We start from the raw sequence: 21,052 nt of genomic DNA on the forward strand, positions 1-21,052 counted from the left end.
CCCATTAGAAAATATGAAAGCCTGTAAGCCCATGACTCTGTAGCGATAGGGTAGAGACGCAACGCAAGCGGCACATCAGACGCATATCCATTTAGACGACCAACCATGATAAAGTGTGCCACGTCACTATTCATCGTTGATTAGTTTTTATCAAAATGACTAAAAGCCCCTCACTATTTCGTTTTTTTATCTTCGCACTACAAAACACACGACACAACCAACGTGTAATTGCTGAGTCACACTCACACACTTGTGTGTTTTTTTTTTTGTTCCACTCGGAAGAGTTTCGAAATCGAGATTAATGTCGATGATGACGGTGTGGGCACTTCGGCGTAATGTTCGCCGGAAAAGTTACTCTATGCTCGTGAGATATACATCCGGCTCCGCATCTTTTGGAGGAGGAGCTTCGATTAAGCCTAAGGAGCGGTGTATCGAGAAGATTCTGGTGGCGAACAGAGGCGAGATTGCTTGCCGGATCATGAGAACGGCGAAGCGTTTAGGGATTCAGACCGTTGCTGTTTACAGTGACGCTGATAGAGATTCTCTCCATGTGAAGTCTGCCGACGAAGCGGTACGGACTGGCCCGCCCTCGGCTCGGCTCAGCTACCTCAGTGGTGCGGCTATCATGGACGCAGCGGCCCGGACTGGTGCGCAGGTGTGATTTTGGTTAGTCTATTGTTTAGTTCCAAAGATTTTAGTTGGATAGGAGAGCCAAATTTCTTGAAATTGGAACTTGAAGTTGAAAGGTTAATAGGTTAATCGTTTTCTTGTATAGTTCTGATGTCGTCTTTGAATTCTAACTAGGCGATACACCCTGGATATGGGTTCTTATCAGAAAGTTCGGACTTTTCTCAACTCTGTGAAGACTCAGGTTTAACATTTATTGGACCTCCAGCATCTGCAATTAGAGACATGGGTGATAAAAGGTACCATTACAGCCTTCCTATTATTACTCCATGTTTCTTTCTTTTTTGTCTTCGAATAACTTGTGACGACGTGTCCCTCATGGGTGTTTATTCAGTGCATCCAAGAGGATAATGGGGGCTGCCGGAGTTCCTCTCGTGCCTGGATATCATGGCCATGAGCAAGATATTGATCATATGAAGTCAGAAGCTGAAAAGATTGGATACCCTATTATAATTAAGCCAACACATGGAGGTGGGGGCAAGGTATGTTATGATTTAAGCGGCGGAAATACAGAATATTGGCCAATAAGTTTCATACCCTTTTAACATTTTTGGTTTTGAAGTTTAAGTAACGCTTTTGTTTTTAGGGAATGAGGATAGTGCAAAGTGAGAAGGATTTTGCTGACTCGTTTTTAGGGGCTCAACGTGAAGCTGCTGCTTCTTTTGGCGTTAACACTATTCTTCTTGAGAAATACATTACTCGACCAAGGCATATAGAAGTCCAGGTAGTTGCTCATTGCCATGATATCCAGGCAAAATATCAATAATTGTTATTATATCTTTCTTTTATGGCGCATTGAAACCCATTTATTGTGTATAGAAGGAAGACATATATTATAACTTTGGCTTAAAACTAACTTATATGTCTACTGCCTACTGCCTTGTCCTGTTTAAGTTATATGGATCAAGTTATATTTTCCTGGCTTATACGTACTCATTGAGTATCTGTTTCTGGCTCTTTCTCTCTTCATAGCAACTTAATTAAGTTTCATTCCGTGTTGCCACTGCTTTTAGATATTTGGTGACAAACATGGAAATGTTCTTCATCTATACGAAAGGGATTGCAGTGTACAAAGAAGACACCAAAAGATTATCGAAGAAGCTCCTGCGGTAATGACTGTATTTATTTCCTATTATATTTATATCTTTTCTAGCATAAATTGATGTGGGTCTGATTGTCACTCTGCTGGTGCAGCCTAATATATCTGAAAACTTCCGCGCAAACTTAGGCCAAGCTGCGGTCTCTGCTGCACGGGTATTCCTTTAAATCCTGCTTTCATCTTTACATATTTAATTGTTTTTAGCAAGAAATCTAAGTAAAAGATGTTTCATTACCGTGTTCTGTATATCGTATTCATTCATAGTAGACTTTATGGCCCATGTTTTTTTATTTGATGTTGTGCATTACTAATATTTGATCGTGAGTCTTTTTGATTGAAGTTTATCATTTTTTAATTTGAGTTCATTTGATGTGTAGTCTTTTGAAACCTCTTCTTGCTAGGCTATCTTTCACTTCAACTTCCATAAGAAGCGCTTATATTCTGTTACCTTCTGATATTTAAAGGCAGTTGGATATTACAATGCTGGGACGGTGGAGTTTATAGTTGACACAGAGTCTGATCAATTTTATTTTATGGAAATGAACACCCGTCTACAGGTGCTTCTTTAATCTGTATGTTCATTAAATTTAGTTCAATAAACATTTGGCTATCCAAAGGAACACTGATGATCCTTCTTAGGTTGAACATCCTGTAACTGAGATGATTGTTGGTCAAGATCTTGTGGAATGGCAAATTCGGGTTGCCAATGGGGAACCTCTCCCCATAAGCCAATCCGAGATGCCAATGTCAGGTATCGCTCTTCATCCTTGAAATAAATGGAACATATTTCTTTTTGGTATTGAATCAATGATTGTTCAAGATACTACTTCTGGCGTAAAAAAATCTGCACAACAGTTTCATGAAAGTATATCTATTAGTTCTTTATTTTGATCCGCATATGTATTCTCTTGGCAGGTCATGCCTTTGAGGCGAGGATATATGCTGAAAATGTTCCAAAAGGATTTCTTCCTGCAACTGGGGTCCTCAATCATTATCGCCCTGTTGCAGTCTCACCATCAGGTGAAGTACAAAATTGTGTATACAAATATTTTTTTCAATACCTGACCATGTTTTTGTCCTCTTGTTAAACTCTTTCATCTTGGAATTTGCCTACAGTTCGGGTTGAAACTGGAGTTGAGCAAGGAGACACTGTTAGCATGCACTATGATCCTATGATTGCAAAGCTTGTTGTCTGGGGAGGTAATCGTGGCGAAGCTTTAGTGAAACTGAAGGATTGCTTGTCTAACTTTCAGGTACATTCCCTTAGACCCCGTAAAAATATTTTGGTGCTCTCTGCAGTGGCAAGTTATACTTCAGCACAACTATAATTTGTCAACGCCTTATGGTTCCATTTTTTTTAAGAGACTCTTTATCTTGCGCATCGCTTCTTAGCTACCACAATAGTTCAGCAATTAAATGGTATCTTTGTTGGCAGGTAGCAGGTGTACCTACAAACATTAATTTCCTTCAAAAACTTGCTAGTCATAAGGAGTTTGCAGTGGGAAATGTAGAAACTCATTTTATTGAGCACCATGGAAGTGATCTGTTTGCTGATGAAAGTAATCCAGCTGCAGCAGAAGTGGCATACAAAGCAGTTAAGCATAGTGCAGCATTGGTGGCTGCTTGTGTCTCCGCAATCGAGCATTCTGCTTGGAATGAGAGTAATCATGGTCAGTTCACATGATTCTAGTTTCTTCTTCACCAGTTACATGATTCCCGAGCATGCTTTAATTTATTATGTGTAAACTCATACAGGGAAACTTCCATCGATATGGTATTCTCATCCTCCTTTTAGGGTCCATCATGACGCCAAACAAACCATTGAGCTAGAATGGAATAATGAATACGACGGAACTGGTTCTAACCTAATATCACTCGGTGTAATATGTCAACCAGATGGAAGCTATCTCATTCAGGTTTTTAACTCACTTTTAAATTCTTTTTGGAAAAGATAACGCTGAACCCCATTGCTGTCTTATATATACATTAAAATTATGAGTCCTAATCTATAGTTGGGATTCTGATGGTTTGACAACATTCCACGAGACAGGAAGGCAATGATTCTCCAAGTTTAGAATTCCTGGTAACTGGAGCAGGAAAGTGCGATTTTAGAGTTGAAGCTGCCGGATTGAGCATGAACGTTAGTCTAGCCACATACTTGAAGGTAAATAATTATTCATTAGCATCATGTTCAACCAACTCCTCATAGAGTAACAGCTTTATCTCATGCCCTTTCCGTCTCTCTCGTAATTGCTGCTTATGATGTGTTCTGGTACTAGGAGGGTTATAAACACATCCATATATGGCATGGTTCAGAACACCATCAATTCAAGCAGAAGGTAGGAATCAAATTCTCTGAAGATGAAGAAGGTGTTCAACACAGAACTAGCTCCGAAACATCATCACACCCTCCAGGGACCATTGTGGCCCCCATGGCCGGATTAGTAGTCAAGGTCCTTGTCGAAAACGAAGCTAAAGTAGATCAAGGTCAACCTGTATTAGTTCTGGAGGCAATGAAGATGGAGGTTAGTATACAAACCTCTTCATATACCCTGCAACCATATACCATATATATAAGAAACAGTAAAGTAATTATCGTTTTATTCTTGTACTCCTTGGTGGTTCAGCACGTTGTGAAAGCCCCATCCTCTGGAAGCATACAGGGCCTCAAAGTTAAAGCAGGCCAACAGGTTCCAGATGGTAGTGCTCTATTCAGGATCAAACGTTAGCTGTAACTTAGTACTAACTTTTTTCTCCTTTACACATTCATATCATCCTTTGGGAATTTCAACCAACTCGACCAGTTTCACAATCTTTGCAGGATAAATAACATGATGTGCGATTGATGAAACTCTTCCACTGGCTTACTGGAAACCTGAATTAATAAGCGTTTGGGTGTGTATGTATATAAACCAAAATCTTACAAAAGATAAATAAATCCAAAGCTTTATCAATGTTTAAGCTGCCTCTGTATAGATCTTTGCAGCTCTAGATGAAGGTAAGTTATAAAAATACAAAATGGTGTTTACATTCATAATCAAGATAACCCGAGCCATTTCTTGAATACTAAACCAGCTTCTCTCTTCTTGAGCTGAGACTCACTCTGAACTTTTGGAGCTTTGCCTTTATAAGCAGTCTTGTGATACTTCAAGAAGAGCATCCGATACTTGTACTTATCAACAAACATATTCCTTTTCTCCATCATCTCCACAACTTCATTAGCCCGCCAGAAAAATCCGCCTCTAACAAACGTGTAGAGCACCGCATCGAGCAACTCTTGATCAAACCTCATCAATGAAGTAGCTGCGGCTATGGACTTCATTTCTCCCCATAGCTCAGTGACCTCTGTGTATTTACTCCCTATGGCTGCATATCCTGTGACCATAGAATGAAAAGTTTGAGCATTTGGCGAATGCCCAAGACTTCGCATCCTCGTTAACGCCTTCTCTGCATCTTGCATCAAACCTTTCTTGCTAAAGAAATGGATCACATTGTTCCAATCATGAACACCTGCATCCAAACTCTGCCCTTCTCTGATTTCTCTCAAGAGTTTGGACATAAGTCCCGCCTCTGCGTTTCCTTCACATCCCTTTAAGAGCTTCTCAAACTGTTGATTACCGCCTCTCGATATCTTCGCCTCTTTCATTTCCTTGAACACATTGAGAGCTCCATGAGTATCGTTCTGAATCACTTGAGACTGGATTAAAGCTTCATAACAACTTGAGTCTAATTGAATCCCTGCCTTTTGAGCATCTCTAAGGAGTGATGTCACTTCTCTAGTTCGGTTTGTTTTGCAGTACGCTTTGAGGAGCAAAGAATAAACCGAAGAACCGGTTCTTACCCCAGCCATACGCATCTCATCGAGTAGATCATGCGCCTGATCCAACATTCCTAGGGAAATACAAGCGTTGATAACATTCACCAGCATCGAGTTATCACTAGAAACAGGGGAGTCTTCATGTTCTGCCTTTAACAGAAACTCTGCTAACTCTTTCATCTTTCCACTTTCCAGGAATGCCTTTGCTAATTTCACATAAATCTCTTCCGTCGGCTGCAGAACACCGCGTTTGGAGGTAATCAATTTGACCTGTACATGCAACTTAGCCAACAATGAACCAAGAACATCCTTAGCCTCAGCTTCAAGTTTCAGAAACTTCCTGTCTCTAGAGAACTCATCATAAGGAATCATACTGTGAATAGAAACCACTTTAATTTCGGGAATATCGTGTTCATTATTAGCCTCTGATCCTTTTCCAGATACTTTTTTGAGATCCAATCTATCATCATCTGCAGTATCAAATTCAAGAATGGCGGCTCCAAGTGAGTTCCTTGCTACCTTTCCTCTTCTTAGCATTTCCAGAACCATTTTCGAAGCAGATTCAAGATCCCCGAATTTCAGGTGACACATAAGCAAACAGTTATAAAATTGCCAAAACTGATAATCATTTAAGTTACAAGCTTCATCTATATGCCTTTGAAGTTTCCTCAGTTCCTCACGCCGCCCATTTCTTTCGTATATATGAGCCATTATTACGAACAGGTTTGCATCAGCTTTAACACCAATCTTTGGTATCATATCAAGAAGCTGTTCAGCTTTTCGTGTTGTCCCAAACAACAAACAACCCGCCAAAGCAATGTTCAATGCCTGAGTATTAGGCTTCATTGCAAGCAAAGATGCGTTGCTCTTCTTTCGTGGATCAACTCTGTTATTGTGAAACAAGTAACCAATCTCAAGAACCAACTCCGCAGAAAGATAACTTCCTGAACCCGCAAGAGACATATGTGCTAACACCGCAGACCAGGAACTCACATGAGGATACTCTTCTGTCTCAACCAGCTTCCTCAAGATCGTTGATGCAGGAACAGCCATGCCAGACTTGGCGAGAGCCAAGGAGAGATATAACAGAGGTTCCTTCTCCAGCAAATTCTGTTTACTCTCCTCGTAGGCTTGTTCCACTAAAGTGTAACCCTTTTGTAGCCAATTGGAATCAAGACTCTCAGCAAAACAAACCAAAACATTGTTGACAACAGATTTTCGCGGAAACCCTTCCATTTGCATGTGTTGTTCAAACAATCTCCAAGCTTCATCACATCTATGTTCATCAACTGCAATTTGAATTTCTTCATTAAGTTTAGCAGGATCCCTGGCTTGAAGCAATATAGATCCAGAAATTGTTGAAAATGCTTCTGTTATTTTGATAGACCGTACATGGAACGTGGTACCAGTACGAAGTGTAGATAACACAATGGGGTTCCTGGCGTTATACAGAACAGTTTTACCCGCCAAACCATGTTGTAAAGAAGCTCGAGATTGAGTACCTGTAACTTCAATGGCGTCGAGGAGAAGAACTCCACGAAACAAAGAAGTCAAACGAGACTGGTGAAGTGAAACAGCCCGAAGCTTCGTTTTCCTCCATGACAACATCGCTTTTATCTGAAAGATGTTATTTTTCTTCGTCAATTCTTGAATACCAACATTGAAGCTTCTGGGCTGGTACGAGATTTGATGAAAACTGTCTCCTGGTTTTCATTCAGACATTTCATCGAACACCTGGTGCGTGAACTGAACCAGCGAACATTGAGCACTAACGGGAGATTAGAACAACAAGACAAAAACTTTATTAACCAGACGACTGGTAATTACGGATAAACGATGGGTCTTTAACCATTTGATGATGACAGGTGGGAAGAACCCACTAAACCCTAATCACTATGGGGGGAGAAGAACCTTGCTTAACCTAAAAATTAAATGAAGAAATATTCTTAAGGAATTTTGTCAAATAGGGTATTCTTAACCATATCATACGGTGGTAATAAATGAATGGTCCGGTCTATCAACCGTTACATGTTAGAACCAAACCGTTACTTATTTCATTCAATTTTTGTTTTTTGTCGTCTACTTATTTCATTCATTAGGGTCAGCTAAAGTTTAATTTAAGAAAAAGCTTTTACTAATCTTGGGCTGGTTTCATTAAATTCTGTGGTAACATTTTTTGGTTTAACGATAAGCAGCCATAAACACAATACATAAGATAATCCAAAATACGATGCAGAGATTCAGGTTTTTTAATACATAAGTCTAAACAAAGCTTATTCAAACTTGTATGTAAAATAGTACTTATCGTTCTAGTGACGAAGAGTAAAATAAAATGACTTTAATCCTCATACAGTTAAACAACAACTTTAATAAATAGACCCAAACAATATGATGATCCAGAATCTTTAAAATAGTCCAATGGGCCGTAAAGCTGTTCCTGTTTAACCTAAAATTAAACGAAGGAATTTGTCAAATAGAGTAGAGTAATAAATAAATGGTCCGGTCTATCAACTGTTACATATCATAGGGTGATAATAAATAAATAAATGTCCGGTCTATCAACTGTTACATGTTATAACCAAATCGTTGCTTATTTCATTCATTTAATAGTATACAGAGGCAGCTTAAACATTGATAAAGCTGTGGTTTTATTTATTTTCTGTAAGATTTTGGTTTATATATATATATATGACTGCCATACAATTTGCATACATCATATTACTTTTCTTTTAATTCGAGCTACGGAATCTTGAAATCTTTTAACTCGAGCTATGAAATGTATATAATTTCTATTTGTATACATATTGTTCATGAAATTTTGGGTTTTGTAAACAAAATAGAATCGTAATTAACCCAATCAAAGGCTATAAACATGATCATATCCAATCTTACATGATTACGTGGTTTATATTGGTGTGTGTTTATACTAAAACTTGGTTGCCAGATTATTGTTTATCGAAAAACATTTGGGATTTTGTGGGTTAAACAAAAAATTGATTGGTTTATATGTTTCATTGAGTCTTATATATATATATATAGTCAATAAAGCGGCAACTTTATGGGACGCATAATCACTCAATGTTCCTAAGGATTATAATACAAAATTTATTCTTCCAAGCAGCCTCAGTTTGCTACATTCTAAAGAAATTTCAGGCAGTTTTGACATCCATGCTGTTGTTGGTGAGTATACACATGTTAGAGTTCCTGACTGCCCGAGTTCGGTTAGAACTTGAAGGGTGTTCGTTTTACATCTATGAAGGAAAGTAAGGATATGGATATCTATTAACATTGTCATTTCATCACAGCAGGTTTTTTATGTTTTTTATTTTTACTTTTAATTTGTTCCATAACAGCATTTTTTAATTTGTTACCCAAGAAATAAAAAAGCAAGAGGCGGATAAGGAACATAGTCATCCGACCATAAGCATTAGTGCATTATACAACGTTAAGTCCTTCTTTTCTTCTTCTTTTTTTGTTATTCTTGTGCTTTAATCCGTTTCGCCACTAATATATATTATATATAAAAAACAAATTTCTTTAAAACTTATACTTTTAGGTGCGCAATCATACACACTACTCAATAATTATTTTTATTTTTGCCATTTGGTTAATATCACTACTTACCTTTTTATATTAATGCTTAGGTTTTACTTATTTTTTCTTATTATTTGTTTTTTTTTTGTTTATTGATTAAAAACAAGACATGATATGAAGATTTTCGATGAGAAATAGGATTGGTATATCCTCTCGGTCCTAACGATTCATTTGATGCAAGAAAAAAAGCTCCCATAGCCCTGAATGTGACTGAAGACGTGGTGGCTATCATCCGTGATCATTAGTTATATTCTTTGTAAACTATTTTCTTTTTCTTCTTCTCTCATTTTTGTTTCTTTCCTATTTCTGTAAAAATAAATGATTTTAATTCATGAATCTACTACAATCTACTACTGATGAATGATGAGAAATATATATATATATATATATATATATATATATATATATATATTTCTCTAGAGACGGTGAATATTAAACGAAGTTCTAAATTTCGAAGGATGAGATTAAAGTGACTAGGTTGATATACTCTTATATCAGTTTTGACTTTTGAACATCCAAGAAACGTAAGCAGGGACTTTAATTTTCTGGTGTAGCTGGAAAAGTTAACCAATTAGAAAAACCCTTGGAATCAAAGATACTCCTAATGTCAAACCAGATTATCTCAATCACATACTGTACCTTATTCAACCGATAAACCACTAAAATAAACAATTTACGCACAATATGAAGGTATGAAATCTTGTCTGGTTAGCTAGCTGAAAATGAAATTAAGATTTGGTGTGAACCAAACCGTCAACCCTGCTTATTTCTTCCATTAGGCTCAGCTGACACATTTAACAAGTTTAAAAGCTTTTACTAATCTTAGGTTGGTTACTTTTGGATTAAATTAATAAATTCTATGGTAACATTTTTTGGTTTAACGATAAGCAGCCATAAACACAATATATGATAAATCCAAAATACGATGCAGAGATTCAGGTTTTTTATACATAAGTCTAAACAAAGCTTATTCAAACTTCTTAGTGAGTAGTGTGACAAAGAGTAAAATGACGTAATTAATCTTCATAGAGTGAAACAACAAATTTAATAAAAAGACCCAAACAATATGATGATCCAGAGTCTTTAAAGTAGTCCAACGGGCCGTAAAGTTTTTCTTGTTTCCGGCCCAATAAAAACTATCATAATTGAAAATCAGTCTTACGCGCATCTAAAGCGAGTACCATTCACGGCTCGATTTTCTTACCTCAAAGGAGAAAACGATTTAGACGAACATCCAAACAATCCGAATACAATAAATAAAATCGATTGGGTTTTGACTGTGGCTGGCTGCTTTAAACCCTAAAACTCCGACCTTTTTCTTCTCCTCTGAGTAAGTAGTGTAACAACAATGGAAGAATCTCACATAGAAGATGCAGAAACCCAAAACAAACTCGAAGTTGCTCCTGCATTGATTTCAGTTCATCCATCTCAGAAATCTGTCGCTGTCGCTGTCGGGTCAGATCTTCGTGTATTCGATCTTATGTAAGCTCTCTCTCTTTCTCTCTCTCTCTCTCTCACGGCCTCTTTCAAATACGTTTTTAGTTTTGAAACGATAGAGTTTGCTTTTGACTTGAGAGGAGGAATGTTTAGTTTTTGACTTGACATGAGTGTGTTTAGTTTAACCGATGGCTTTTAATTGTTTTTATCGACAGAGAGAATTGTTCTGTTACTTTAGTGGATGAATCTGATGGGTCTTCTCATAAAGATTCCATTAGAGCTATTCGTTATGGTGCAACTGGTAAGCTTTTTGTGTCTGCCGGAGATGACAAGCTTGTTAAGATTTGGTCTACCGACTCTTGGAGGTGCCTAAATACTATGTAAGTTACCAACAATATTTAGAATTTTGATAAATTGAGATTCTTTTTCTTTTTTAGGTTTTCTGAATTCAAGAATTTTCAAAGCTCCAAGCTTTTTACTTCTATCTATGTAGCTTAAGTTGCCTAAACGTATTTACTCATAACAATGGCAGATGTTCTGAGAAGAGAGTTACTGCAGTTGCTATAAGTAGCGATGATTCACATGTTTGTTATGCCGATAAGTTTGGTGTTGTATGGGTGGTCGAGTTGGATGGGATCCTAGAGGGTAAAGTTTCACCTAGTAAGAAGGGTGCGCAGCTGCTTTCCCACTACTGTAGTATTATTACTAGCCTGGTAAGATAAAATTTTCTATAAACACGCTTTCTTCTATGGTCTCTCTCGGCTCTTGTTGCATTAGGAAAGAGCTCAAGTTTTAACCGACTATGTCACTCATTCTCATCTGTTCTTGTTCTTGTTTGTAGGAGTTTTCCCCGAATGGTCAATATATTCTTAGTGCAGACCGGGACTTTAAGATAAGGGTAAACCTAGTCTAATGCACAACCTCACGCCTTTTTTTTGCTCGGATTGGTCTTATAGTGATTATGGTTTCCATCACAGGTGACTGTTTTCCCCAAGAAGCCTTTAGAAGGGGCACATGAAATACAGAGTTTTTGTCTTGGACATACAGAGTAAGTGAGCATTAATAGTTTCATAGTTGTTTAAGAAAGAAAAGATTGTAACCACTAACCACGACTGATTACTGAACTACTACTTTAAACATTGTCTTCAATTCTCGAAAGGTTCATCACCTGCACAGCATTTGTCAGCACTCCAGAGGTTACTCAGGGATACCTCATGTCTGGAAGTGGAGATTCAACTGTAAGTGATCTTAAAGTCTCCCCCTCCAATTCGTACGACCAGTGAGTGATGCTTGACTCCTTTCTAATGTTGTTAATTTCAGGTTCGACTGTGGGATATTACATCTGGGTCTCTTCTTGACACATGTGAAGTTAGTACAGTGGTATAAATTTCTATCCTCATCCGCTTATTGATCTTTATTTATCTGGTTATGTTATTTTCTTGATGTTCATCAGAATAATCGATTTCTGTTTGTGCGTATTGAAGGCAGGACATGTAGAGTCCAATGAAAGTGAGTCGCCAACCCAAGTCACAGTTACGGACATATGCACTATCCCAAATTCTTCTCTTGCAGCAGTAACAGTTCAAAGGCAAGTCTAATACTTTAGCCCACATACGTTTCTTTTAAATCAGATGTTTGATTGCCCTTTTTAATATCAAATGCAGTTTTCAAGGAATTTTTTTGTTAAGCTGTGATATGGCAGCACATTCTCTCTCTGTCACAAAGGTATCACTCTTGTTAGCAAATCCTGTAAAATCAGCAAAAACTATAAAATTTAACCGGGTAAATGATCTCTTAGGTGATTAATATACCTGGGGAAAGTTTCATCCCCACAAGTATCTCTGTAAGTGCGGCTACAAGATTACTATGGATGGTATCAGGAGCCTCAAACCTGCCTGGTTCAAACCATCCTGGTTTTTCAAGGGTTCAGGTCATCTCGTGCATTGAGACCGAATCATCTTCAATCCTTGGAGACGAGCATATTCCAGGAGGGACCAAACTGTTGGAGCAATTGCAAGGTAAAGTTCCAATAGAAGAGAGTGTAATGAGTGCTGCGGCAGAAGCTGTGAGAGCAGCAATGTCCAGCCTTTTGATGAAGAAGCAATACTCTGACGAGAAGAGAGAGTTCAGAAAAAGAACCAGAAACGATAAGAAAACCACACAATAATTGCATTTTGCCAAATTTGTATTTTGTTTCTGTCTTTCTGACTCTCTCAATGTATCTTTTGATCATTATGTAACCGTTATAATTTCTATGTTACCAATACAAAACTGTTATTTACTTTTATTTGTTTTACAGTTATAAACAGCTTATCACCATATGTACCACGAAATCAAATCCATATATCACCAAGTATTACTTTAAAATCCAAAAAGGTCGATCCATGTCATCGACATGCGGCAAGACAAGTGTGAAGTTAACATCCACGTGTTAAGTAGACATCTAACTAAATATATGATTCGTTTTACTTTCAAGATCCAAGAACGAAACTGAAGATCCGAAGAGGAAGCCTCGAATTGAAAAAAACACAATAACAAACAAAGCAATGGCACAGCATCAGCATTCTCCTCAAAGGCCAAGAGATGAGGAAAACACACGGCCACATGATCAATACGGCGACGTTTTCAACGTCTCCGGAGATGACGTGGCGAGAAAGCAAGGCGTTGGTTTCCCTCAACCCGATCCAACGGTTGCGAAGATGCGATCCGTAGACACGGTTACGATTGGGGAGGCTTTGGAGGCTACGGCTTTGTCGCTTGGAGATAAACCTGTCGACCGTAAAGACGCAGCTGCGATACAAGCGGCTGAAACTAGAGCCTCAGGTGAGTTTAAGACTCGGCCCGGTGGTCTTGCCGCAGCGGCTCAGGCGGCTGCTGCTGCTAACGAACAGACGGTGTCGGAGGAAGACAAAGTGACGATAGAAGACATTCTCACAGTAATTAATGATCACATTTTAATATTACATTTTTGAAGTTTTACTCTATTTCATATATAAAAACATGACTTATAGGGGAGAAATTGTTGGATTTCATTGTAAAGTGTAAATTGGTGCATTCGAATTGTTTGGTTGTGTAGGATGCGGCGGAGAGGCTTCCAGGAGACAAGGTGGTGACAAGTGAAGATGCTGACGCGGTGGTTGGAGCGGAACTTAGAAGCAGTTCAGAGATGAAGACAACTCCTGGTGGTGTGGCAGATTCCATGTCGGCTGGGGCAAGGCTTAATCAACACCTCTAACTCAGTTTCGCTTCCTTTGGTAATCTCTTGGGTCACTAATGAAAGACTACGAAGTTGTACATGAAGGAATAAAAGAGATTTTTTTATCTATCAAGTGGCTCATTTATAATGCTTATAGAAACTCTCTACTCTTGGTTGCAAGAATTGTACTTGGTGATCTTTGACGGACCATTTGTAAACCCGATGATTAGTGGTTGTTGTCCCAACTGTAACGGATCTTTAATGATTAGAGAAGTTCACCTACGATGATATGGTATCACTCGATAGGTATTTCTTTTTAGTATAGCATTGTGTAAAAATGCGAATAAAAATCTTACTAGTCATAAGATTGTTTCCCAGTGAATTTAACCTCAATGGGACTAACATTTTTACCGATGGATCTCATGTTTTGTCCAACACCTTCTCTTCCTGGATTCGCTTTCTCTGGATAAACTCCATCTTTCGGGTGAAGATACTGAACCTCTCCGTTAGGGAACACTCTGTAAAACTGGTACTTGATCTTGTACTTTGACCTCAACCTCGTACCTAAAGCTAAACACTGTTCTTTTCTCGCTAGTTTCAACAGATTTGGTCCTTCTCTCATTATCGCAGCTCCCCCTGTTGGCATCTCAAAGATTTGTTCTTTCGGTGAGGTCCATGTGATGACGTAGAATTCTTCTACTTGTGCTTTACGTAGGAGACCTCCTGTGCTTCCGGCGAAGATTGGTGATGGTGTGTTTGGATCTAGCTGCGGGGGTGTGAATCCAACCGGAGCTTCTTCTTTCACCGCAGCGGCCGGGGCAGCAGAGGAGGAATCTGTTTTCTCGGCGCGTATGGCGGTTTTGGTGAAAGAGAGAGACTTGGGACGGTGGCTTGTTGAGAAGAGGTGGAGTTTCTTGACGACGGAAGCAGTGGTTGTTATGGTGGGGCTGAAGATTCCGGCGGCTTGAGTTGCCATAATATCTTTCTTTTCCGTTCTCTTCCTTTGTGAAGTTAATGAATCGAGATGAAATGGCTTAATAGAATCTGACAACGAGAGAGTTGATGAGAATCGAACATTTTTGGATAAGGTGATCATATCATTTGGACCAATAAGGTTCCAAGATTCGACTCTCCTCTTACCCTTCCTAGATCTTTAACCGATGTCGTTATGTAAGTTTTGATATGTTTCCTACATGCCACGCAAGACTAGAATCAGGTCAACGTTTTAACTTAATACAATAGACGACGAGATAATACAGAGTCAATGTTTTGACAAAACAAAACACAACAAAGCAGAAAACACTCTGAGACTAGCTTTCGCTCTGAGAAGGCATAAGCCGGAGTCTCTCCTCCGAGACTCGTTCACGATCACCACCAAAGAATCTCTCTTCGGCGAGTAAGGATTGTAAGTCGCTTCCGTTGGCTAAGCTATTGAACTCAACGGCTTTAGAAGGCATCGTTGGGTAACGTCTTTGACAGAAAGTCATCAGTCTTTTAACTGACTGAAGATACTTGCGAGTGGTTTCATCATTCATGATGTGTGCAACACTGTTGGTGAAAATCTTCTCTCGTGCTGAACGTTCATGAATACCAACCATAGTCACTCCAATGGGCCATGGCGCGTTCCCGATAGCTAGTTTGATGTAGTGGTCCATTGCAGCGAGATAGTCTCGCTTTATGCAGTGGTTAACCATCACCATTAACGCTTGACGAATGTCACCTGGTAAACCCTGCATTTTTGAAGACCATAATTAGCATGATCAAGTTCAGGAGACCTCATAAGTAGAAGTATATATTATCAACATTATAAGACAGAAAGAGAGAAACATATTTTGCACCCAACATTCAAGCCTATTTCTCTTCACCTAAATGAAGATAACAGATGCCTCAATGGCCAATTCAAGGTGCATATAGAGTTACTAAAGAAACAGATTCCTACTTGCTATTCTATGTTCTAAATGTCTACCTAGCAATAGAATATTGGAAACTCCTTCTTGTCATAACATCTGAAATAAAAAGTACCCAAACTAATGGAACCAAGTCGTCGTGCATTTATCTTCTTACCAATACTAAGTTTGATCAAGATAGTTCTGTAAGTTTATAACTGAGATAGTTGACTTCTAAACAGAGAGAACTTCCCTAACAATTTCCTTACCAGTTTAGACAGCAAAATGATTAACACGTAAACAACAATGGGAAAAAAGCAAAGCAAGAATCTTTACCTTCTTCCTGCATAAGTTGAAGAGAGGAGTAAGATACCTAGCACACTGCTTAAAAGTGGCTACCATCTTTTTCCCTGTAGCAGTTCTCCTCTCAGTGTTCTCCATGGCATCAAGCTCCTGTTTCCATTCAATCAACAGCTTCTTGTAAAACACAAGGATCTTATCCTCATCGCACAAATCCTCAAAGTTAGCTTTCAAACGCTCCATATCCTTATCAGCATCAACATCACTCGATTCACCACCACTAAGATCATCTTCCCTCGTTTCACCTCTGTCACCTTGGTCTCTACCTCTCTCATCTCTACTCTTCCTCTTCCTACCTCCCATGATACCACTCTTCTGCCTCTTCTTAAGCTCTGCGATGTCACGCAAGAAATCATTCGTCTGCCCTTCGTTCATATCGCTATCAACCTCGAACAATCCTTCCTTCAACACGTAGTTGAGTCGATCGAGCCGCGCTTGATCATCTTCTCCGAAGAGAGTCATCGGCTGCTTAAGGAATCTCAAACGACGAATCACTTCCTGTCTCGGGAGATTTAGGTTTTCGATGTTTCGCTCGTTGGTTAGGGATTTGGAATCGGCGTTAGCAGCAGCAGCGTCTGATAAGGAAGACGCAGACGCAGTAGCGTTAGAATAACCAGGAGCAGATGAAGCACCGGATAGTTTACCATCTCCACCGGCGGCTCTTCGCTGCGCTTTAATCTCGTTCTCGCGTCGTTCTTCCTCTCGAAGCTTCTGGATTTTCTTCTGCTCGATCTCAGATCGTTTGAAGAACTTCTTGCCACCAGATTCCTCATTTAGCTTCTTACGTTTCTTCTCAATCTCTTCCCTGAGCAGATCCATCACAAAGGTTTTTCTTAAATCGCCGCCGAGAGGATTTGATTCTATCTAAGATGGTCGCCGACGACGGGAGGTAATGAATTTTGCTCTAATACAGATTTATGTTATATTAGAGAGACAAATTTGTTACTGGGCCTGACATTTTGTTTTGTTGATGGGTTTTAATTTTTTTTTTTGTGTGAAATTGTATATGTAAATTAAAACAAAACAAATTTGTTACTGGGCCTTTGTTTTGTTTATGGGCTTTTTTTTTTTTTTTTGAGTGAAATTATGTATGTAAATAAAAACAAAACAAATTTGTTACTGGGCTGATATTTTTTTTTGTTTATGGGCTTTAATTTTTTTTTTGTGAAATTGTGTATGGAAATAAAAACAAACACAAACACAAATGTTTTAATTATTTTTTTCAAAAAAATCACATAAGTTTAATTTTCCACAAATACTACAAACACAATAATTGTTTTTAAGGATGTAGAATTTATTTTGTTAGGTTTTGGGCTGACAATTTTAAATTTAAGGTATAATTTTAAGGGGTAGGGTTAGTGTTTATGATTTAATGGTTAGTTTCTAATATTAATCTACACTTTGATATTAATCTTAAAATACCATGCTTTTTAAAAATAACATAAATACAAGAAAATGATTTTTAAGGTTGTAGAATTTTATTTATTTATACTAGATGATACACAAAACCAAGATAGTACATTAAACTCAGTTGGTACACCAAATCTTGACGATCTTCAGTTTGGGGCTCTTCAAATGTTGGGGACAAAGCTTATATCCAACAAATATGATATGGAGATGTTTTTTTTACGAATAGAGTGGGTTGCAGTCTGATTTGCCATTGCCCATTTATCAAATTCGCTTTCTAATTATTCTCGTCGAAAAATAAAATAAAAGCATGTAATTTGTAGTTCAATTCTTTTTCTCAACGGTGAAAAAGATACATTTCCGTTTATAGGGTCAAAGAAAGAAAAAGAAAAAAAAAATAGAGACTTTGACGTTGTAATAATGCACCACTAATGCTTATAGTCGGATGACTAATTTCTACACACAATAATGTCTTTTCAACCCACTTAGAGAGAAAATAAAAGTACATGTGTACACAAGTGGAAATTAAGAAGGTATAATGTGCAACACGGAAACAATTAACCAAGTCATCATCAAACATAAGCAAAAGAACAAGTCTAAACCACCTCTAAGTTGATTCCAGCCTATGTTTTCTCTCATTTTACAAGGTTTTTCTGGTTTGTTTAACTGCTTATTTTTACCCCACGATCATGTATGTGCACAAGGCCGATTCATACAAACTGTAGGCCCACTAAAACGAAGCCCATTATCAACCATATATTTAACGCGGACGCCACCCCCGTCGTTGGTACTTTATCCTCTTCGATCAAAAAAAATTTCGAAACGCTAGCAAATATCGAGATCCAACAGCTCTGCTCATCTCTTAGGTAAAAATTCTCGCCCCGATCTAACTTATTCTTAGAGAGAGTTTACACTTTTAAGAGTTGGAGAACATTATCACATAGCCCACACAACTATATCTATCTGAAAGTTATATTTGCGATCGAAACGGTGAAGATTTGTAATTTTAAAGTCTTCTTCTTCTCTCTCTACTTTTATCTGATTTTGATTTCCCAATTTTAAAGATTTTCCCAAATTTTAATATTTGGGTTTCTTCGTTAGGTTTTTAAGAAAGTCGTCTGGAATGATGAAGAAGGCGACGCAGGAGGAAGCTGTGGCGGAAACAGCGGTGTTTTGGGACATCAAGACGTGTCCCCTGAATATGATGCTCGTCTGGTCGCTCCCTGCATTATACTGTATTTGAAGAATTTAGGCTACTCTGGTCCTCTCACCATCATTGCCATTGGCTTACTAGCAGAGGTCTCTGAAGAAGTCCTGCAAGCGGTCTATTCCACTGGAATCGTTCTTAACAACGTCCCCTTGGGTTAGTTATCTTCTCTTCCTAAAGATTTTATTCTCTTTCCTTGACGATGAATAGAGAGAGTCTTAAGCTTTTAAGTTTTTTAGGAACTATGTATGAGTGGACCAATAGTTATCCACCTCCAGCTAATTTGATGCTCATATCCTCCCATCCGTCTATCTTCCCTCATGTCCTTAGAAAGCCTCTTTATTCTGGATACAATATTTTTGAGCTGTGTCCATATGATTCTCCTAATCCTGAATCCCTCTGGAAAGACTTCCTTCTGAAAGGTGCAGTACTGTGTGTTTGTCCTTTCTCTCACTCTGTGCTTGTATTATTTACAAGCAAATCTCTTGTTCAACCTATAGCTACTTTATTTTTTCTCCCCCACAGATTCAAGCGCACTGAAGGAGGATATGTGTCATGGAACGTGTGAAACACCCTCCTGGCTTTGCTCAGTATGCTATGATTATTTCTGCGAAGGATTTGAAGATTTCACCACCCATGTCTCCAGTGAAGAACATGAACTGATGGTAATTAAGCACATCCTAGTCATACCAAACAGATTTCTCGTATCAAAACGTTTTCTAGCACTTTCTTTAGTTTTTGTTTGCCCAATTTTTAACCAATATTAGTTATCTTGAACTATGAAGGCTATCTGGGTGGACAACCACGCTGTCGCTGCAACATCGGTCTTTTGGGACATCAAGAATTGTCCTGTTCCTGCTGGCTGTGATCCTCGTCGGGTCGGTCCGACTATCAGACAGTATTTGGCGGACTTAGGCTACTCTGGTCCTATCACCATCAATGCCTTTGGCCTACTAACTGACATCCCTGATGATGTCCTGCGAGCGGTCTCTTCCTCTGGAATCGTTCTTAATCACGTCTCCTACGGTTAATATCTCCTCATCCTTTTGCCTTCCTACAGTAATGTCTTGATGAATATACAGTCGACGTACTCAAGTCTTTTGTTTCTCAAACAGAATCCAATGACACAATGCACGTTATGTATCTGTGGGCCTTTGGCAATAAACCTACATCTAATATGATGGTCATATGCCCCTATTCAACATTCTTAGGCGATATTATTACCGGTCTACAAGATTTTGGATACAACATTATTCAGCCGTTTCCATGTCATGCTCCTTATTCAGAGTCCCTCTGGAAAAGATTTATTCTAGAAGGTGTGTGTTTGTCTCCTCTCACTATGTTATTGTAATATCCAGCATATATCTCTGTTGCTGAATTAGCTACTTTTTTTTTTCCCCCACAGATTCAAGGGAATTTGAGGAGGATAAGTGCAGTGAAACGGGTGAACATGCCGCTTGGGTTTGCTCAGTATGCGACGATATTTCTGGCCAAGGCTTTGAAAATTTCATTAAGCATCTTAAAACTCGAGAACATGAACTGGAGGTACTTAAGAATTCCATTCTAACCAGATGACTTACTTGTTGTATTAATTTATTTTGTCATTGTCAAACTGTTTTTGAGTCTAACAAGCTCTTGCCACAAGTAGTTTCTTTTCTCAATTGTAGTATACAAACCTAAATTTGACCCCATGTTATTTTTTCCGACTGGATGCATGTGCATATGATTTTCAAGCAGATGTCTGGGGAAGACGAGGATGACGAGGATGACGAGGATGACGAGGATGACGAGGATGCAGTTGAATCCGCAGATGAGGCTCCCCTTGATTCTCTTTCGGGTTATGCTTCCACCATGGTGAGTGAGGAATCAATCACACTGCTTGAAAACATCTTACCGTAAGTAGTTTCCTTTTTTTTTGTTTGCCTAAATTTGACCCTGTGTGGATTTGGTTTTTAGGACAAGACATCTTTGCATGCTGGGCATAATATCAACCATGTTGGGAAAAACATGGTTGTAGCCGGAGCTGTGGTCCCTTGCTTATCTGTACAAGAAGCAACGGAAGGCAAGTGTTGATATCTGAAAACGTGAAGATTTCTAGTCTTTCGAATTTTTGGGTTTAATTGTTGATAACTAATAATGACATTGACACATTGTAGGAAAAAAATTACAAGCAAACTGAGGACAAACGGAAGACGTGAAGAAGAATAAAACATGATTTGTTCTACTCCTAGCGGCAAATTAGCTAACTACTGTAATAATAATTATGCTTATTTAAAATTCTCGTTTTATTGATTAATATATATGGAGATCCGATATTGTTAACCAGAGTATTTTTCAAATGATCAATAATTTGACATCGATA

The 21,052-nt window shown here is 38.5% G+C and overlaps 7 protein-coding genes across 8 annotated transcripts; 4 read left to right on the forward strand and 3 right to left on the reverse strand.

Moving 5' to 3' along the window:
• On the forward strand, positions 213–4,740 carry LOC104760344 (methylcrotonoyl-CoA carboxylase subunit alpha, mitochondrial-like). The gene is made up of 15 exons (XM_010483249.2): positions 213–655; positions 805–926; positions 1,022–1,169; positions 1,274–1,411; positions 1,701–1,796; positions 1,882–1,941; positions 2,251–2,343; positions 2,426–2,537; positions 2,702–2,806; positions 2,903–3,039; positions 3,222–3,456; positions 3,542–3,702; positions 3,837–3,950; positions 4,066–4,311; positions 4,414–4,740. The coding sequence occupies exons 1-15, from the start codon at positions 302–304 to the stop codon at positions 4,513–4,515; spliced, it is 2,223 nt and encodes a 740-aa protein (XP_010481551.1). The 5' UTR covers positions 213–301; the 3' UTR covers positions 4,516–4,740.
• On the reverse strand, positions 4,703–7,628 carry LOC104760334 (pentatricopeptide repeat-containing protein At1g03100, mitochondrial-like). Its single transcript, XM_010483239.2, has one exon. It carries the CDS (start codon positions 7,209–7,211, stop codon positions 4,824–4,826), a length of 2,388 nt encoding a protein of 795 aa, XP_010481541.1. The 5' UTR covers positions 7,212–7,628; the 3' UTR covers positions 4,703–4,823.
• LOC104760357 (tRNA (guanine-N(7)-)-methyltransferase non-catalytic subunit wdr4) lies at positions 10,429–12,921 on the forward strand. The gene is made up of 10 exons (XM_010483270.2): positions 10,429–10,679; positions 10,850–11,014; positions 11,167–11,347; positions 11,476–11,532; positions 11,612–11,682; positions 11,794–11,872; positions 11,955–12,014; positions 12,119–12,222; positions 12,299–12,359; positions 12,433–12,921. Exons 1-10 carry the CDS (start codon positions 10,546–10,548, stop codon positions 12,799–12,801), a joined length of 1,281 nt encoding a protein of 426 aa, XP_010481572.1. The 5' UTR covers positions 10,429–10,545; the 3' UTR covers positions 12,802–12,921.
• LOC104760365 (late embryogenesis abundant protein 3-like) lies at positions 13,106–14,112 on the forward strand. Of its 2 annotated transcripts, XM_010483289.2 has the most exons (3): positions 13,106–13,570; positions 13,711–13,888; positions 14,012–14,112. In XM_010483289.2, the coding sequence occupies exons 1-2, from the start codon at positions 13,181–13,183 to the stop codon at positions 13,867–13,869; spliced, it is 549 nt and encodes a 182-aa protein (XP_010481591.1). In that variant the 5' UTR covers positions 13,106–13,180; the 3' UTR covers positions 13,870–13,888; positions 14,012–14,112. The 2 variants fall into 2 exon arrangements, with proteins under 2 accessions (XP_010481591.1, XP_010481583.1); XM_010483281.2 differs by having other exon boundaries at positions 13,711–14,028.
• Positions 14,096–14,930, reverse strand: LOC104760379 (photosystem I reaction center subunit II-2, chloroplastic-like). The gene has a single exon (XM_010483300.2). The coding sequence runs from the start codon at positions 14,924–14,926 to the stop codon at positions 14,186–14,188; it is 741 nt and encodes a 246-aa protein (XP_010481602.2). The 5' UTR covers positions 14,927–14,930; the 3' UTR covers positions 14,096–14,185.
• Positions 15,041–16,979, reverse strand: LOC104760388 (pre-mRNA-splicing factor 18-like). The gene is made up of 2 exons (XM_010483311.2): positions 16,053–16,979; positions 15,041–15,560 (listed from the first exon to the last, which is right to left on the reverse strand). The coding sequence occupies exons 1-2, from the start codon at positions 16,893–16,895 to the stop codon at positions 15,141–15,143; spliced, it is 1,263 nt and encodes a 420-aa protein (XP_010481613.1). The 5' UTR covers positions 16,896–16,979; the 3' UTR covers positions 15,041–15,140.
• On the forward strand, positions 18,365–21,046 carry LOC104760398. Its single transcript, XM_010483321.2, has 10 exons — positions 18,365–18,473; positions 18,585–18,846; positions 18,930–19,112; positions 19,216–19,355; positions 19,476–19,716; positions 19,806–20,006; positions 20,096–20,235; positions 20,428–20,544; positions 20,647–20,752; positions 20,847–21,046. Exons 3-10 carry the CDS (start codon positions 18,935–18,937, stop codon positions 20,867–20,869), a joined length of 1,146 nt encoding a protein of 381 aa, XP_010481623.1. The 5' UTR covers positions 18,365–18,473; positions 18,585–18,846; positions 18,930–18,934; the 3' UTR covers positions 20,870–21,046.

The sequence above is a fragment of the Camelina sativa genome, chromosome 3 (assembly GCF_000633955.1).
Source record: "Camelina sativa cultivar DH55 chromosome 3, Cs, whole genome shotgun sequence".
Taxonomy (NCBI): Eukaryota; Viridiplantae; Streptophyta; class Magnoliopsida; order Brassicales; family Brassicaceae; genus Camelina; species Camelina sativa.

Coding starts and splice junctions, on each gene's coding strand:
- LOC104760344 (XM_010483249.2), top strand. CDS start 302: ATGTCGATGATGACGGTGTGGGCACTTCGGCGTAATGTTCGCCGGAAA. Junction 1,412..1,700: donor CAAGGCATATAGAAGTCCAG/GTAGTTGCTCAT, acceptor CACTGCTTTTAG/ATATTTGGTGACAAACATGG. Junction 2,807..2,902: donor TGTTGCAGTCTCACCATCAG/GTGAAGTACAAA, acceptor ATTTGCCTACAG/TTCGGGTTGAAACTGGAGTT.
- LOC104760334 (XM_010483239.2), bottom strand. CDS start 7,211: ATGTTGTCATGGAGGAAAACGAAGCTTCGGGCTGTTTCACTTCACCAG.
- LOC104760357 (XM_010483270.2), top strand. CDS start 10,546: ATGGAAGAATCTCACATAGAAGATGCAGAAACCCAAAACAAACTCGAA. Junction 11,348..11,475: donor GTAGTATTATTACTAGCCTG/GTAAGATAAAAT, acceptor TCTTGTTTGTAG/GAGTTTTCCCCGAATGGTCA. Junction 12,223..12,298: donor GCAGCAGTAACAGTTCAAAG/GCAAGTCTAATA, acceptor TATCAAATGCAG/TTTTCAAGGAATTTTTTTGT.
- LOC104760365 (XM_010483289.2), top strand. CDS start 13,181: ATGGCACAGCATCAGCATTCTCCTCAAAGGCCAAGAGATGAGGAAAAC. Junction 13,571..13,710: donor CGATAGAAGACATTCTCACA/GTAATTAATGAT, acceptor TTGGTTGTGTAG/GATGCGGCGGAGAGGCTTCC.
- LOC104760379 (XM_010483300.2), bottom strand. CDS start 14,926: ATGATCACCTTATCCAAAAATGTTCGATTCTCATCAACTCTCTCGTTG.
- LOC104760388 (XM_010483311.2), bottom strand. CDS start 16,895: ATGGATCTGCTCAGGGAAGAGATTGAGAAGAAACGTAAGAAGCTAAAT. Junction 15,561..16,052: donor TCAACTTATGCAGGAAGAAG/GTAAAGATTCTT, acceptor TCAAAAATGCAG/GGTTTACCAGGTGACATTCG.
- LOC104760398 (XM_010483321.2), top strand. CDS start 18,935: ATGTATGAGTGGACCAATAGTTATCCACCTCCAGCTAATTTGATGCTC. Junction 19,717..19,805: donor TCTTAATCACGTCTCCTACG/GTTAATATCTCC, acceptor TTTCTCAAACAG/AATCCAATGACACAATGCAC. Junction 20,236..20,427: donor CTCGAGAACATGAACTGGAG/GTACTTAAGAAT, acceptor ATTTTCAAGCAG/ATGTCTGGGGAAGACGAGGA.